Source organism: Rhinolophus sinicus, chromosome 5 (assembly GCF_057876585.1).
Source record: "Rhinolophus sinicus isolate RSI-liver-muscle chromosome 5, RSI-T2T, whole genome shotgun sequence".
NCBI lineage: Eukaryota > Metazoa > Chordata > Mammalia > Chiroptera > Rhinolophidae > Rhinolophus > Rhinolophus sinicus.
The window spans coordinates 53,799,185-53,813,042 of record NC_142505.1 but is presented as its reverse complement, the minus strand read 5'-3'; the positions used below and the strand labels follow the sequence as shown (position 1 = coordinate 53,813,042).

Here is a 13,858-nt window from a genome sequence, read left to right as displayed (position 1 = left end):
TCTTTGTGGCTTAAGTATACACTCATCCCAGTTGCTGAGGAATCCGTGACTGTCTTCGTCATTGACTGGAGAATATTCTGGCAAAAACATGTCTCTCTTTGGGGTCTGTGTGCTCAGAGGCTGACGCGAAGCCCCTCTCTGCTTTGTTCACCTTGGACTGCCTTGTTTCCTGCCTTTGCTTTAATAGCATATCATTTTCTCCTGCTCGTGCAGCAAAGCCACAGGGACACTTAATCTCACATTCTCCGGAGGCCTTTTGGAGGCTTCGAGCCTGATCATGTAATCAAGAAGGGGTGGGCGTGTTCCGGGACAAGGTTTGGTTCTTTGTCTGCCTCTTCACGTTTAGGTTTTTCATTTTCACATTCCTCCCCATGGTTTGTAATAAACGCAGGAACATAGCTCAAGGGCAGGGACAAGTTTAACTTCAGCCGAGGTACAATAGAGGCTATTTGGAAAGTAAAACTTTCAAATAGCAGTTTAGCCTTGAAGAATATATTGAATTAGATATGCTGTGCTCTTTGATTCACAATCTCTGTATAATAGCATTGCTATGTATATTACCTGGGTACTTTCCTAGACTAAAGAAACGAGCTATTTAAAAGATTAACGTGGCAGAATCAGTGTATGTGCTGATGAGAAAGGTGGGGGCAAGAACCAGACCTCCTGGCTTCCTGTGCTGACTCTACCACTTCCTGTGAGGCCTTGACCTCTCTGAGCCTCAACTTCCTCCGCAGTAACATGGAGATCATAGGAGAATTTGCTGACGGGATTATTCAAAGCATTGAAGGAGATAAATGGCAAGCACAGAGCTTTCTTATCATAATAATTAAAAGTTTAATAAATGAGGATGATTTATATTATTATTCTATGATTTTTATTTGAAGCCCTTATTCTGTGAGGTGGCCCATGCTTCTTCACATTCTCACTCATTTGCTCTTTACTTATGCAGTTCTCCTGTTAGCCAATTCTTAGTTCTTGTCAGTTTCGGAGTCACTGTGGTCACATTTTAAGATGTGCTGTCATTTCAAAGCACTGGCTAAATACAACCAAGACTGACAACTATGAATAATTCCACAGAGCCCCTAAAACACTTGGGCATTCCACGTAAACTCTCATATATGCCACCAAGTTGTTCTCTCTTGTTTTGTGCCTCTGTGCTCCACAGATTTCAAATATAGTTACTGAAGGTGAATGGCATCTTCCTCTGAAAAAAATAATCCAGCAGGAACCAATGTGAAGTAATTGGGCTTCATGAGAGATTACTGTCAATTATAAAACTATATGTGGAGATAATCACGTTTAATTTTTTTTTTCCTTTCCTCTACGTTTTCAGCATGTCCATGTCCATGTTCTTCCCAGAAAGGTTGGAGACTTTCACAGGAATGACAGCATCTATGATGAGGTGGGTCTGCTCTCTCTGATCTTATTGTTTGGTCACTGTGATGACATCTGCATAAATAACTAGGTATTGCCATTGATATGGTCTTAAATGGGAGTCCACCCAATTTAACTTGGGGAGTGGCTGTAAAGGAAAAGTAGCCCAGAATGGCCGTTACAGGAACTGAAGACAAATGGATTTATAACGATTTTCTTTTTCAAATGGAACTGGGCAGAAACTAAATGTCCTTGTGATTTCTGCCTGTTATTACTGGAACACTAAATGTTTGCATGGAGAGACAAGACCCAAAGTCTCCGTAGGAGAAAATCTACAGAACAACCAATAGACATTAATAAGTGAATTGATATATGATTATTTTAGTCAAATACTACATTTAATTTTTAAAATACTTTGGAACTCAGCTTGTCTCTCTAAATAGCATTTATTCAAAGGCAAACTTTGAATTATTGTCAGTAAAAACTAGGTTGGTTTGAATGATGTGGGCATAACCCATATATTATCAACATTTTAGCAGTTAGCTGTTTCCTAGATACTTCCATTCAAAGACATAAATGTGAAGCCACTACAAATATCAATCAGCAACAGCCAGGTAGTCTGTTCCTAGGGTGTCACCTACATGAGAACCTTCAGGTGTCTGTCTGTTCTATGTGGAGCATATAGACTATGATGGATCAGGCTGGTATAAAATATAAGATAATTTCAGTTTATTTGTTTTAGACAATGAAGGGTAAGACATGTAAGAGTGGATCAGATGGCTGTGGCACCCTGGAGTTCTTGGTTGAAAAGGGCTTTGAGGTTGTTTGTGGATGCAATAAGGAAAAGTGCTGTGCTTGATTAGCAATGTCTGCCACAGGTATCAAATGGGAGGTGCCATTTTAGCCATCTATTTAACACTCCTGTTCTAACCCTTTGAGAATGATTTCTAAAGTGCCTTTTTATTTTTATTATCATGTGGGTCTACCAGGTAAAGATCTATTATTATCCTCACCTAGTTTACATAGGTCAGCTAGAACCTATGCATTGTTACTATTATTATTATTTGGTATTTTTAAGGTTTCTTTGCAGTAACTGGGCATTAAAATGGCTACCTACGCCCTGAAAATAAACAACCAGAGGTCAGCAGACAGTACTGAGACTTATAATTAATTTTTCTGGGACTCACTGGATCCTTTAAGGTCATTGGTTATTATGCTTTTGGGACATCCCTCACTATCTGTACTTCTTGTGTTTTCCAAGAGATGAAATAGACTTGTGTAGGGTGGAAATGCTCTAGTCATTGGTCACTAAGTGCTGGTTGGTGGAACAATCGTTGCAAATCTCAATTCACATGAGATCCCAACCCTTGAGATTCTGAGCCAGTAGATTGCCAAGGATCTGAGTAATCAGTAATTATGTGGCCCTAACAAAGTTTTCAGGAGATTCTGATGCATGACTAGGTATAGGAATAGTCTCTCTCCTAAATTTGGGTGTTCCTAAAGTCATATCTTGTAATATTGTAGATCAAACTCGTTTTCATTGGATGTGGAATGTTCTTTGAGGTTGGTAAGGACTTAGGTCAAATGGGAAGAAAATCAGAATTATGGAGTAATTATGAAGAGATGCATTTAAAAAATATATAATTACTGATCTTACTTGCATAAACTAAGGTTAATAAAATGTTGCTAAGTACAGGCTATTTTAATGAATAAATTAGCACATGATTTATATACAAGTGAATACTGCTAAAACATTAAAAGAGCTCGAAAACACTGTTTTCTTGGGCTAAACTGTCACCTTGAAATCTTGTTTATTTTGGCCCAGTTTGCGACACAATGTCTGACACTGAGGTTGGTATGTGACCATTCTCTCCTCCCTTACTCTTTTGCCCTTGTGTGCATGTTCCCATAGCATCTCTAGCTCCACAGATGAGGCAGCACATGTCCTTACCTCCTACATATTTGGAGAAGCATCTCTGGAGAATTAATTACTGTGAGAGGTTTTGTTGTTGTTGTTGTTGTTGGTTTTTTAGTCAACTGGTATGTCATATGAAGTACAGATAATACCCATGGAGGGAGATTGTAGTATAAGAGTATGAAGAGATTGAACTTTGAAGCCAGTTAGAATTAGGTTCAAATGCCAGTGACATCTACTGATTGTGTGTGTGACGTTGAGCAGGTCACTTAACCTCTGTGGTTAAATTCCCTTATTTCTAAAAAGGAGACAATAAATACATTTCAAAGATTGTTATGTGTATTATATGGCATACTGTATGTTAAAAGCTTGTTACAGGACTTGGTACATGCTACACTTTTATTAATAGGTAGCTGTTTCTAGTCTTTTTATTATTATTAATTTTGTTTAACAACAAATAGCAAGGATGGGTGAATGGAAAACCTGGATTTGAAGCCAGCTTATTGGATCCTTCCATTCAGCACTGTTTCCAAGGGTCAGATTTCCAATTTTCCCTTTGCCTTAAACCACAAATTTTAAGATTCATCTTCCTCTTTGTATAAAAATACTTCTCTAGCTTGAGTACATAACAAGATAATGTGTAGAAAGTGGCACGAGAAGCGTGAAGCACTGCACAAGCATTACTGGTACAAGATTAGACTGAGTGATCTTAATCAGAAATGATGGAGTGATGAGGGACAGCATTTCTTATACTGAAAGGAGCATTCACTCTAAATTATGCATCTGTCCATGAAATACAACAAACAGACTGCCTTGGAGGGTGGGAGTGGGGAATGGGGACAGCAGGAGACTGAGCTCGATAAAATGTAATTGTATTCCTACTGCTGCAGAAATAGAAAATGATGCCTAAAGAAACCCGAGATTGTAAATTAGCTAGGAATGTTGTATTCTCCCTGGGCACTGTTTAAGAGTGATAGTGACAAACTAGGGAAGGTTCACAAAAAGGTGATTGGGTTGGTGGAGTCTAGAAATAGTGATCTGTGGAGAATTGAAGGTAGAGATGTTTTGTCTAGAGAAGGAAAGGCTTGTAGGGGGAAGGCAGTGACAGGGTCACTGTTTCTAAATATCTAAAGGACTGGCAGGTGGGAAATGTTCTGTGTGGCTCTAGGGGAAGATCTGTGTCTCTGAGACCACTGGGAGGCAGATATCAGTTCCACATAACAACAGGTCAAATTGCTAGAAACTTCTGAACACTTATAGTGCTTTGTGGGGAGGTGGGGGGAGCTTCCCATCCCTGGATACATGCAAGCACAGAATGGATGGCCATGATTTTTCAGGAGGACTTCTACATCCAGTCCTTGGATGGACCACATGGTTCCATGATTTTACACATCTGGCCCATTTGATCATTACCTCCATTTTTAGGTTGTGCAAGTTTTGTAACAAATAGTGTGGGTCTTTGTTGTTGTTGTTAATATTATAACATTTGTGTTACTGCCTAACATAATATATTCCTTCATTGTTTAGTTCATGGAAATACAAGGTATAACTCTTCTTTGACTTATATGAGTCCATGCTCTATTGATTTTTCTCATTCCCAGCCTACTTCTCACTTTTCCTCCAGCTCATTGTTGCATATTGATGGTCTATGGGCTTTGCTTGCTTTGTCATATGTTTTATTTTGCTTAAAAAGTATATTTTTATATTAAATTTATTGGGTGACATTGGTTAGTAAAATTATATAGGTTTCAAGTATACAATTCTATAATACAGCATCTGTATATTGCATTGTGTGTTCACCACCCAAAGTCAAATATCCTTCAGTCACCATGTATTTGAACCCCTTTACCCTTTTCTACCTCCCGCCTCCCCACTTTCCCTCTGGTAACCATTACACTCTTGTTTGTGTCTATGAGTTTTCATTTGTTTGTTTGTCTTGTTCATTTGTTGCTTTCAATTTTATATCCCACATGGGAGTGAAGTCATGTGGTTCTCAGCTTTTTCTATCTGACTCTTTCACTTAGCATGATAATGTCGAGCTTGTCTGAGTAGTATTCCATTGTGTGTATGTACCACATCTTCTTTATCCAATCATCTGTGGAAGGACACTTTGGCTGTTTCAATGTCTTGGCTACTGTGAATATTGCTGCAATGAAAATAGGGTACAAATATCTTTAAAAATAAATGTTTTCAAATCTGGGGTGTAGAAAGCCAGAAGAGGGATTGCTGGGTTATATGGTGCTCTTCTTCTTAATGTTTTGAGGAACCGCTATACTCTTTTCCATAGTGGCTGTACCAGTTTATAGTCCCATCAGCCGTCCATGAGGGTTCCTTTCCCCCCTTTCCCCACAACCTCCCCAACACTTGTCATTACTTTTCTTGTTGAAAATAGTCATTCTAACAGGAGTGAGCTGGTATCTCACTGTGGTTTTGATTTGCATTTCCATAATAGCTAGTGAAGTTTAACATTTTTTCATACATCTGTTGGCCATTTATATGTCTTCTGGGGGGAAGTGTCTGTTCAGGTCCTCTGCCGATTTTTAAATTGGATTGATTGGTAAAGAATTCGTATAATTGAACAACAAAAAACAAGCAACCCAATTGAAAGTATTTTTTAATAATGTGCTTTATTTTGCCTGCAAAGTACTTTTTTAATGATTCTGGGTGTTATTCGCCATGCCACTTATTGTCTAGGTCACTACAGTTCCCACCAGCCCGTCTCTTCCCATGGCTTGCCTCACTGCTTTATGATACCTGCCTGACCCCTGAAGGCATTTGAGTTTGAGATCCCTGACTATTTCATGGCATACTCCTCTTCTCTCTCCCACTCAAATGTTACTATTCCCAGGATCCTCTGTGCACTCCACTCTTCATGCCGCTTATCTGTAACATTAATTTGTTTCCTTGCTTATTCATTTACAATGCTGTGTCCCTGGGTGAGTTTTCTAACTTCAGTAGTACATCTTGTTCAACTTCCTATCTCCTGTTACTCGCATTCTCTCTCATTGCTGGCTTCTGTCAAATATATTATTCTTGTTCCCACCTCAGGGCCTTTACACCTGTTTTGTTCTTTGCCTATAACTTCTTTCATCTTCCTTTTTCTGTCATGTGCCTTCATGTCTTCCTCCAATTCTCAGCTCAAGCGTCACCTCCTCGGAGATTCTTTCATTGATTGCCCCACTCCATCTAAGACAGCTCATTCCTTATCTCCTCCATAGTAACTCTCTCCTATCATCATGGTTATTTCCTTTTTATGGTTTACAACACTTGAAATAATTTGTTAGTTTATTATTCAATGTCTGCATCCCCAGCTATACTGTGAAGCCTTGACAACAGGGACCTAATCTGTGTCATAGAGCGGGTCTTCGATAAATACTCGTTAAATGAATGAGTACATGAAAGAACAAGGTGTTGAACTAGAAGAAGCTGAACTTCCCTACTAGTCCTAACCTAATTTAAAAGGAGAGAATATCTTGATTTTCAGAGGGTCAGTTTATTAACTCATAGCCACATTGGGTGAGATTCTGACATGGTGATATCAGCCTTCTGAGGTTAATTGAAGGGAGCATTGATGGAACAGAATTTGTCAGAAAGCAGTGTGCTGATGGATATAAGTTGTAGCTCATCAGAAAGGCTTGGTGAAGTAATTATAAACCTTGTCTGATTGCTAAGCAAGTCTGGTAGGCACATGTCAAAGTTGATAAGTAACTTGCCTTCCTCAAAACCTAGACTTGTGTGTCTGTAACAAATACAGAAGTGGATTTGCTGAAAGCAGGCTCAAGAGCACCTCTTCCCTTCATACCACCCTTGATTATTATCTGAGTTTATCTTCACCTGCTCTTCCTTCAGCGCTCTGTCCTGGATCTATCTTTACACATTTTGTTTACTAATTTATCTTCCCCATTTCAGAAGATGAGTCTCTTCTTCTCTCCCTTAAAACCGAGTTCAAACTCCACCCTTTCCAAGGCAGAATCTCTTATAAAGCCCATTCTTTATGGTTCTCTATGCAGATCTTATTTTTTAGCTGCTCCAAAACTCTACATCTATGTTCTTGAAATTTCTGAGAATTATGTGAGGCATTCTCTGAACTCATGGGCCCTCCATTATCTTGACAAGTTGGTGAAGATTATGATAATGACATAAATGGGTCCTTGCATAAATGAGCATGTACAGCTAATGTGGGACAGGGAAACCCATTGCCTGCTGCCATGGTACCTAATGTTATTAACTCTGCAAGGCTTCTCCTAGCTGTGTCCCAAATAAGCACCTCTCATAACTGTTGGACAATTTATCAAATGTTTATGGGTGACATTGAATGGTTGTGATTGTGCACTGTATATAAAACCCATTACTGATGAAGGAAGTAACTATTATTAAAGCAAATGGGAATAGCAATCAGCAATTGGGCAAATTCAACCATGAATTTCATAGACAGAGCAACTGTGTGTTCAAGCATGTCATGGGAAACAATTGCTTGGCTTAACAAAATGCATGAACAAAATCAATTTGCTAAAATGCAGGTCATTTGGCCCTGAGGGCAAGGGAGAACTATCATATTGCTGATAATATTTGAACTTGGATCTCTTTCACACACCATTTGACAATGGTCTCAAAGTCCATGGGTCCCCAGCTGACTCTCCAAAAAAGAAGGAATGTGTCAGTGAGACAGTTAATTAGCTTTTTTCCCTCTGGGTTCAATGATGTCCTCATACCAAGCAATGAGTTTTTGAGTGTTTGAAAATTTTCTAATGTAAAGTTTGTTACCACTTGTTCAGAATAAAATAAAAACTACATGGGTTCTAACTTCATAAGAACTTTTAATTCAAATAATCTCTATGTGATACAAGCAACAAATAAAGAGATAGTAGTAGTAATTTAATGATTTTTTATGTCAAATACTCCGAGTGGATCTCCAAATGCTTTTTGGCTACCTATTGTAATGATAAGAGAATTTGGTAAACATCTGTTTTACCCTTTTGTATATTACATTATTACTGAGTTAAAATTCTGTGTCCCTTGGAGGAGAGAAATATAGAAATAAAAAATTAGCAGAGAAGCATTTATCTGGTAAAAAGTATATATATTTCTGCCATTTTTTCCTAGTAGAAATAAGAATTCAGGGAGTATTCAATTCAGGTTAGTTACATTTGGTGGAATCTACCACATGTGGAATTGTTGAGAAGCATAGAGGGTTATAATGGTGGGGATGGTGGGCTGGTGGCCCCTAGGGAAAAAAATCTTTAAATGATTGGACATGAGGGAAAACTGAAGGAAGGCAGAAGAGTGTCTGATGAGAGGCCAGGTACCTAGAGGATGTGCCCTAAGGCAAAGGATGCCTCCTCTAAAGGTTTCCCTAGAGTCGGTTTGGGAACTGCCGCTATAGGTCAGTTTTCCCAGAAATGCTATCCTCTCTCATTTGAATATGCCTAATTGCATATTAGTGAGAAATAAGAAAGAAGTTAACCACACGTTAGTCTATCCATAGTACTAAAGTAAAACCGCTCCGTCAATGGTCTCTCCATATGGTCCTTCCTTACTATTTTCTGAATAAGGCTTTGTATGCAGAGTCATATCTGTCTTCCACAGCGAATTCTCTCTCCAAACACACATATCCCAGCAAAACTATCAGGTGTGTATTAGCTAAGGTGGAAATGCCTGCTCCAAGAAATCCTTGTTGTCGGTTTGTCTTCCTACCTGCCTCTCACAGTTCTGTTCTCAGTTACACAGTGGCTGCTGCAATAAAAACCTTAATTAACATCAGTAATTAAAAATTGGACCATTTGTGTGTTTTTAAAAATTAATAATAAACTGTTATTTAAGAAGAGTGTCCAAAAATTTTGCTAACTTTGGAGCCTATGATGAACTAAAGAAAATTATTTAGATCTCATATAACAAAATTTTCCAACTCTAGTTTACTTCGAGTTGAGAGCTTGGGGAAGAGCAAAGGTTATAAATAAATTATTGTTTTTAAGTTAAATTATTAAGTTAGGAATACACTATGAGCAGAAATGGATAAATACAGCAAGGAGAAAAGAAATATGAATTAAGCATTGGCACTTTTTTTAATCAATATAAATTATAGTGACCTCAAAGAATAAATCCCCACACATTGAACTTGATCTCTCCTTAAAGAAGGAAAACAAAACAAGCAAAAGTTAGGGAGGAAGGGAAGATAAAGCTATTATAATTTTAATGCCGCAAAGCGTTTGAAAATGATTTTGCTTTTCAATTGTCTGTTTTTTCATTAGACAGATACACTTATTTTAAATATCCTTTATAAATAAATCCCATTACCCCTTAGCTTGGAAGCAGGTCTCATTCTTTGAAACTATCAACCAGCAGAGAACAAGAACGCCTCCAAATTGCCTGCTTCAGAGAAGGCTCATATAAACCTGGAATCCCAGCTTGAGTCACCAAAATGTGGTTGTAATTTTTTCACCATCAGGCGATATCTATTATCAGTGTGCCCCCACTTTGTACCTTGCATATTGTATTCTAGAGCAGCACCTCCCAATAGAAATATAATGTGAGTTACATATGCAATTAAAAATGTCTTAGTAGCCACATTAAAATAAGTGAAAAGAGATAGGTGAAATTAATGTAACTGATATAATTTTTAACCCAGTATAACCAAAATATCACCATTTAAACAGGTAACTAATATAAAACATTTTCATGAGATATTTACATCCTCTTTTTGTCCTTGAAGTCAAAAAGAAGTCCTTGAAATCTCATATGGATTTTACATTTCCAGCACATCTTGACTCAGGCTAGCTACATGTGGCTAGTGGCTATAAAAATGGACAGTGCAATTCTAGAGTTTGTTAAATCCAAATAGTTTTGTTAGTATTCATAAAGTGTAATTGGATGCAAAACCTCCCTCTTTTTTTTCAAGTCAAGAAGACAGTAATTTATTTTTCCTGGTTCTCAAAACTATAAGGAGATATGTCATCAAATAATTGAACTAGTTTCTATCATCCCTGATCAAAGGCTATTGATGTCTTAAAAATTAATGACCTCAAAGAAGACCAGATGGGTCCCTCCACACAGATTACTTTTATTTTTCTCTTTTGGCTATGAATTTCACGAGGGATGCTCACAAAATCACGGGATTTTTGGATGACAGACAAGCTACTGTTTGATCATTATTTCTGTAGATCATTGCTCTTCTAAGTGGCCCAGTCAAGCATTAGTTAGATGGCCAAACTTTCTCATTCCAATTTTGAAAAGAAGCCCATTAAATGTCCTTTTGAGACAATATGAGGGTATTAAGCCTGGGGATCTGGATCCAGATTGATTGGTGTTTAGACTCAGCTCTATGTCCTTAAACAAATTGCTGAACTCCCTATCTCAAATTTCTCATCTGTACAATGAGGATTATGATGGGGCTGCTGTGAGAATTAAATGGGTTTGTGCATATAAAGCCCTACAACAATGCCTGGTGGATAGTTCATGCTCAGCTAGTTAGCTCTTATGATTCATATAATTATTGACAATATTATCATGAGGCCATGTCAGAGAGCTAGTGAGTGAGGAGTCGGAAGCTGGAGTTGGTGACCGGCTAAAGGCTTCCTTCTGTGGAGACCCAGGAAGTTTCCAAATCCAAGAAATGCATCAAGGGGAGATCATATAGGTGCCATGTCCTTACTGGTGTCCATCATCATGCATGCCTGTGAGCCAGCAGCCTTCAGAGACATAGCAGCTCAATAATTTGGGAGGACGTTAAATTTTTACACTGTAAACAGCCCACACTATCTAGACATCCAAACACAATGAGGAAATCTCTTCTGGAAAGAAGAAATTCTAACTTAAGATTTTCTTCTAATGCTTTCAAATTGCTTTAGCTTACTGGAAAATGGCTCTCTTTGGAGATTTTTATGACCTACAGATTTAGAGGAGCAAGTTGAGAGATGCCTAACTTTCTTTCTAATCAAGAAAATTTTGAAAAGGCTCCTATCTTGCATAGCTCTAAATTCTACATATCAGGTCAATACAGTGATTTATTACAAGTTCTTTAATGTTGAACTTGCTACTTTAATTTCAATGTCTCTTGTGTTTCCCATATTTGAAACAGGGAGAAAAAAACCTAAAAGCATTGGGTTAACAGTAATAAATATTTCTAGTTCTTAATCTTTGTTCCTAGGGAGAAGACTAATGAAAAGTAGTAATAGAATAAAATTATTATTGTCATTTAATGAGAGTTGACAATGGGCTGAACTCTATGCTAGGTGCTCTATGTATATTATTTTAATCTTATAAACCTTGCAGGGTAGATATCATTAATACCATTTAACTGAAGCTAAACCCCATGGAGGGTAAGTGTCTGTCTCAGAACTTTATAACAAGCTCATGACAAAGCTTGTTTATACGAAAGTCTGATTGACTACAAAGTCTTTGCTCCGAGGACAATATTATCCTTCATTTTTATGGAAAAAAAGACAGTGAGATAAGTGATTTTCTTAAAGACTGTGAATTCCAGTGCTAAATCTCAGTTTTCAGATCTCTGTTGAAACTTGGAGACATTTACACACACACACACACACACACACACACACACACACAACACACACACACACAAACCCTATCCTAAATGTTCACTAAACCCTATAGGTCCTGGACATACCACTACTGTTAAATATGTAAAACTTAGAGTGTAGGAAATTGACATATCCCAAAGTTAAGATATTCTTTTCTGCTTTTAGGCTACAACTCACTAGTTCCCACCTAAGTACTTTATTATAACTCCATTTTATAGTTGTTGATGTTGTTGGTTTGTTTTTTTAAACACAAGAAGTCATCAGTACACTCCAGTCAACTTTCTAAAATTCCCAAGTTCATCCTTTCTGAGCTGGTTTTATGCACTGAACCTCTTAAATACTTTTGCATGCTTTATCGTATATTCATGTCATGATAACACACTGAAACATTTAAAAGGAAATTGCTGCCTTTTTTTCCTCACAAAGAAACAGTCCTTGCTTACAACACTCAATGGACCATAAATATCTTCTAGGGCTATCCCAGTACCTACTGGAAATCCTTCTTACACTGGCAGTAACTAAGGAACTCCTAGAGTGTTTCCTTTGCACTTAAGTGAAATCTTACTCTGGCATCTTCTTTTTCCTTTAAAAGAGTTTTTTGGTTCTATTTAGAAAACTCTTCACAGTTATTGAAGAGGACTTTGGGCATTGGGATCATCAAATCCACGCATGAACTTTCAGCCGGCTTCCCAGCACTCTTGGCCCAATCAGTTGATATGAAGACCAAGGCTGATTTTTTTTTCTAGCAACCTGAAATAACCTGAAATGAGCAATCTGACTTGTTTTCTTACACAATTTTCCATCCACATGATGTGTCTACCATTTACTTCCCTTCCCTGTAGTTTCTTCTTTTTGGTCTCATCTCCAAATCAAGAACATGGGGAACGTGAGTGGGTTTCATCTATTGGTGACCTGGCATAGGGCTGAACTCGACTTCTTGAGAGAGGTTAGGGGGGACATTTTCATCAGTTGGCGATACTGTCAAATGGAGAAGGAGAATATGGTGCCGTTATGACATTAGCATGCCGATGAGTTAATGCATCCAATGAAATGCAATATGGAGTGGTGAGTTATGTTTGTCTCCAAAAGATAAGAAAACTGAGACCCAGAAAGACATAGTAACTTTTCTGAGATCACAGAGAGAGTAAGAAACTGACCTGGGATTCATACTCAGGCTGTCTGGCTCCAAAGTCTGGGTTTTCTTTCAATCTGCTGTCTCTGTGACCTCCCAGTGGTCTCTTACCTTTGTCCTTACATACAGTAAATCCCACTATCTAATGGAGTAAGTTCTCAAGGTACATTTGTTGAGCTGAATTCTGGGCAGTCTGAATTCAGAACCTCGTTTTCCAATTCCTCACCTCTATGGCTTTCCTTTATCAGCTGCAATTTCCCCCATTTTGGGATATTACCTTCCTTCCTGTCAAAACCATCTCTCCAGAAAGAACCTGTATCTTAAATGTAACAAGAGTAGTTCACATTATTTACCTTCCTGAGATGACAAAGTATTTGTTAAACTAGCAAAAACTGTTGGGGAAAGAATGGGATTTTAAAGCTACACTATTCGGGCCTCAGTCTAGAGGTACAGTGGGACTTTGTGGTAACTCCAGAATCAAATCATAAAGGCCAGCTTTGGACCCTGTATTCATTTCAGGAATATACCTGAAATTAGTTTGATAATGGCCCCTGGAAGCCCCCACCATCACTCTGTAAAATAGACCAATCTAAGAACAATCCTCGTGTACCTTCAAACTGTGGAATTGTGTCAACACCCTGCCAAGAAAATAATAGAAATTTCTATTTTATCCTCTCTAGGCTCAAAAATGCTCTAGTCTATATCATAGTTTCCAAATTACCTCAGAGTGTCTATCTATAAAACATGTATAACTTACCTATTTAATTTGAAAAATCTCCACCTGGGAAATTATTTAAATGCCCAATTATAGAGGAATATAGTTTGAAGGTATATATTCATGTATATGAATATCTTAAAATAATTTTAATGGCATAACATATTGGGATATAATATTGAATG

The 13,858-nt window shown here is 37.8% G+C and overlaps 1 protein-coding gene across 9 annotated transcripts in view; it reads left to right on the top strand.

The window, feature by feature from the left end:
• Positions 1-13,858, top strand: part of FHIT (fragile histidine triad diadenosine triphosphatase) — a 1,364,996-nt gene that overhangs the window by 1,187,909 nt on the left and 163,229 nt on the right. For 8 of the 9 annotated variants that reach the window (XM_019728377.3, XM_019728375.3, XM_019728376.3 and 5 more), the window contains one exon: positions 1,334-1,402. The exons of the other annotated variant lie outside the window; for it this stretch is intronic. In XM_019728377.3, the coding sequence (XP_019583936.2) occupies positions 1,334-1,402 (69 nt within the window). The remainder of the gene's footprint in view (positions 1-1,333; positions 1,403-13,858) is intronic. 9 annotated transcript variants of the gene reach the window in all.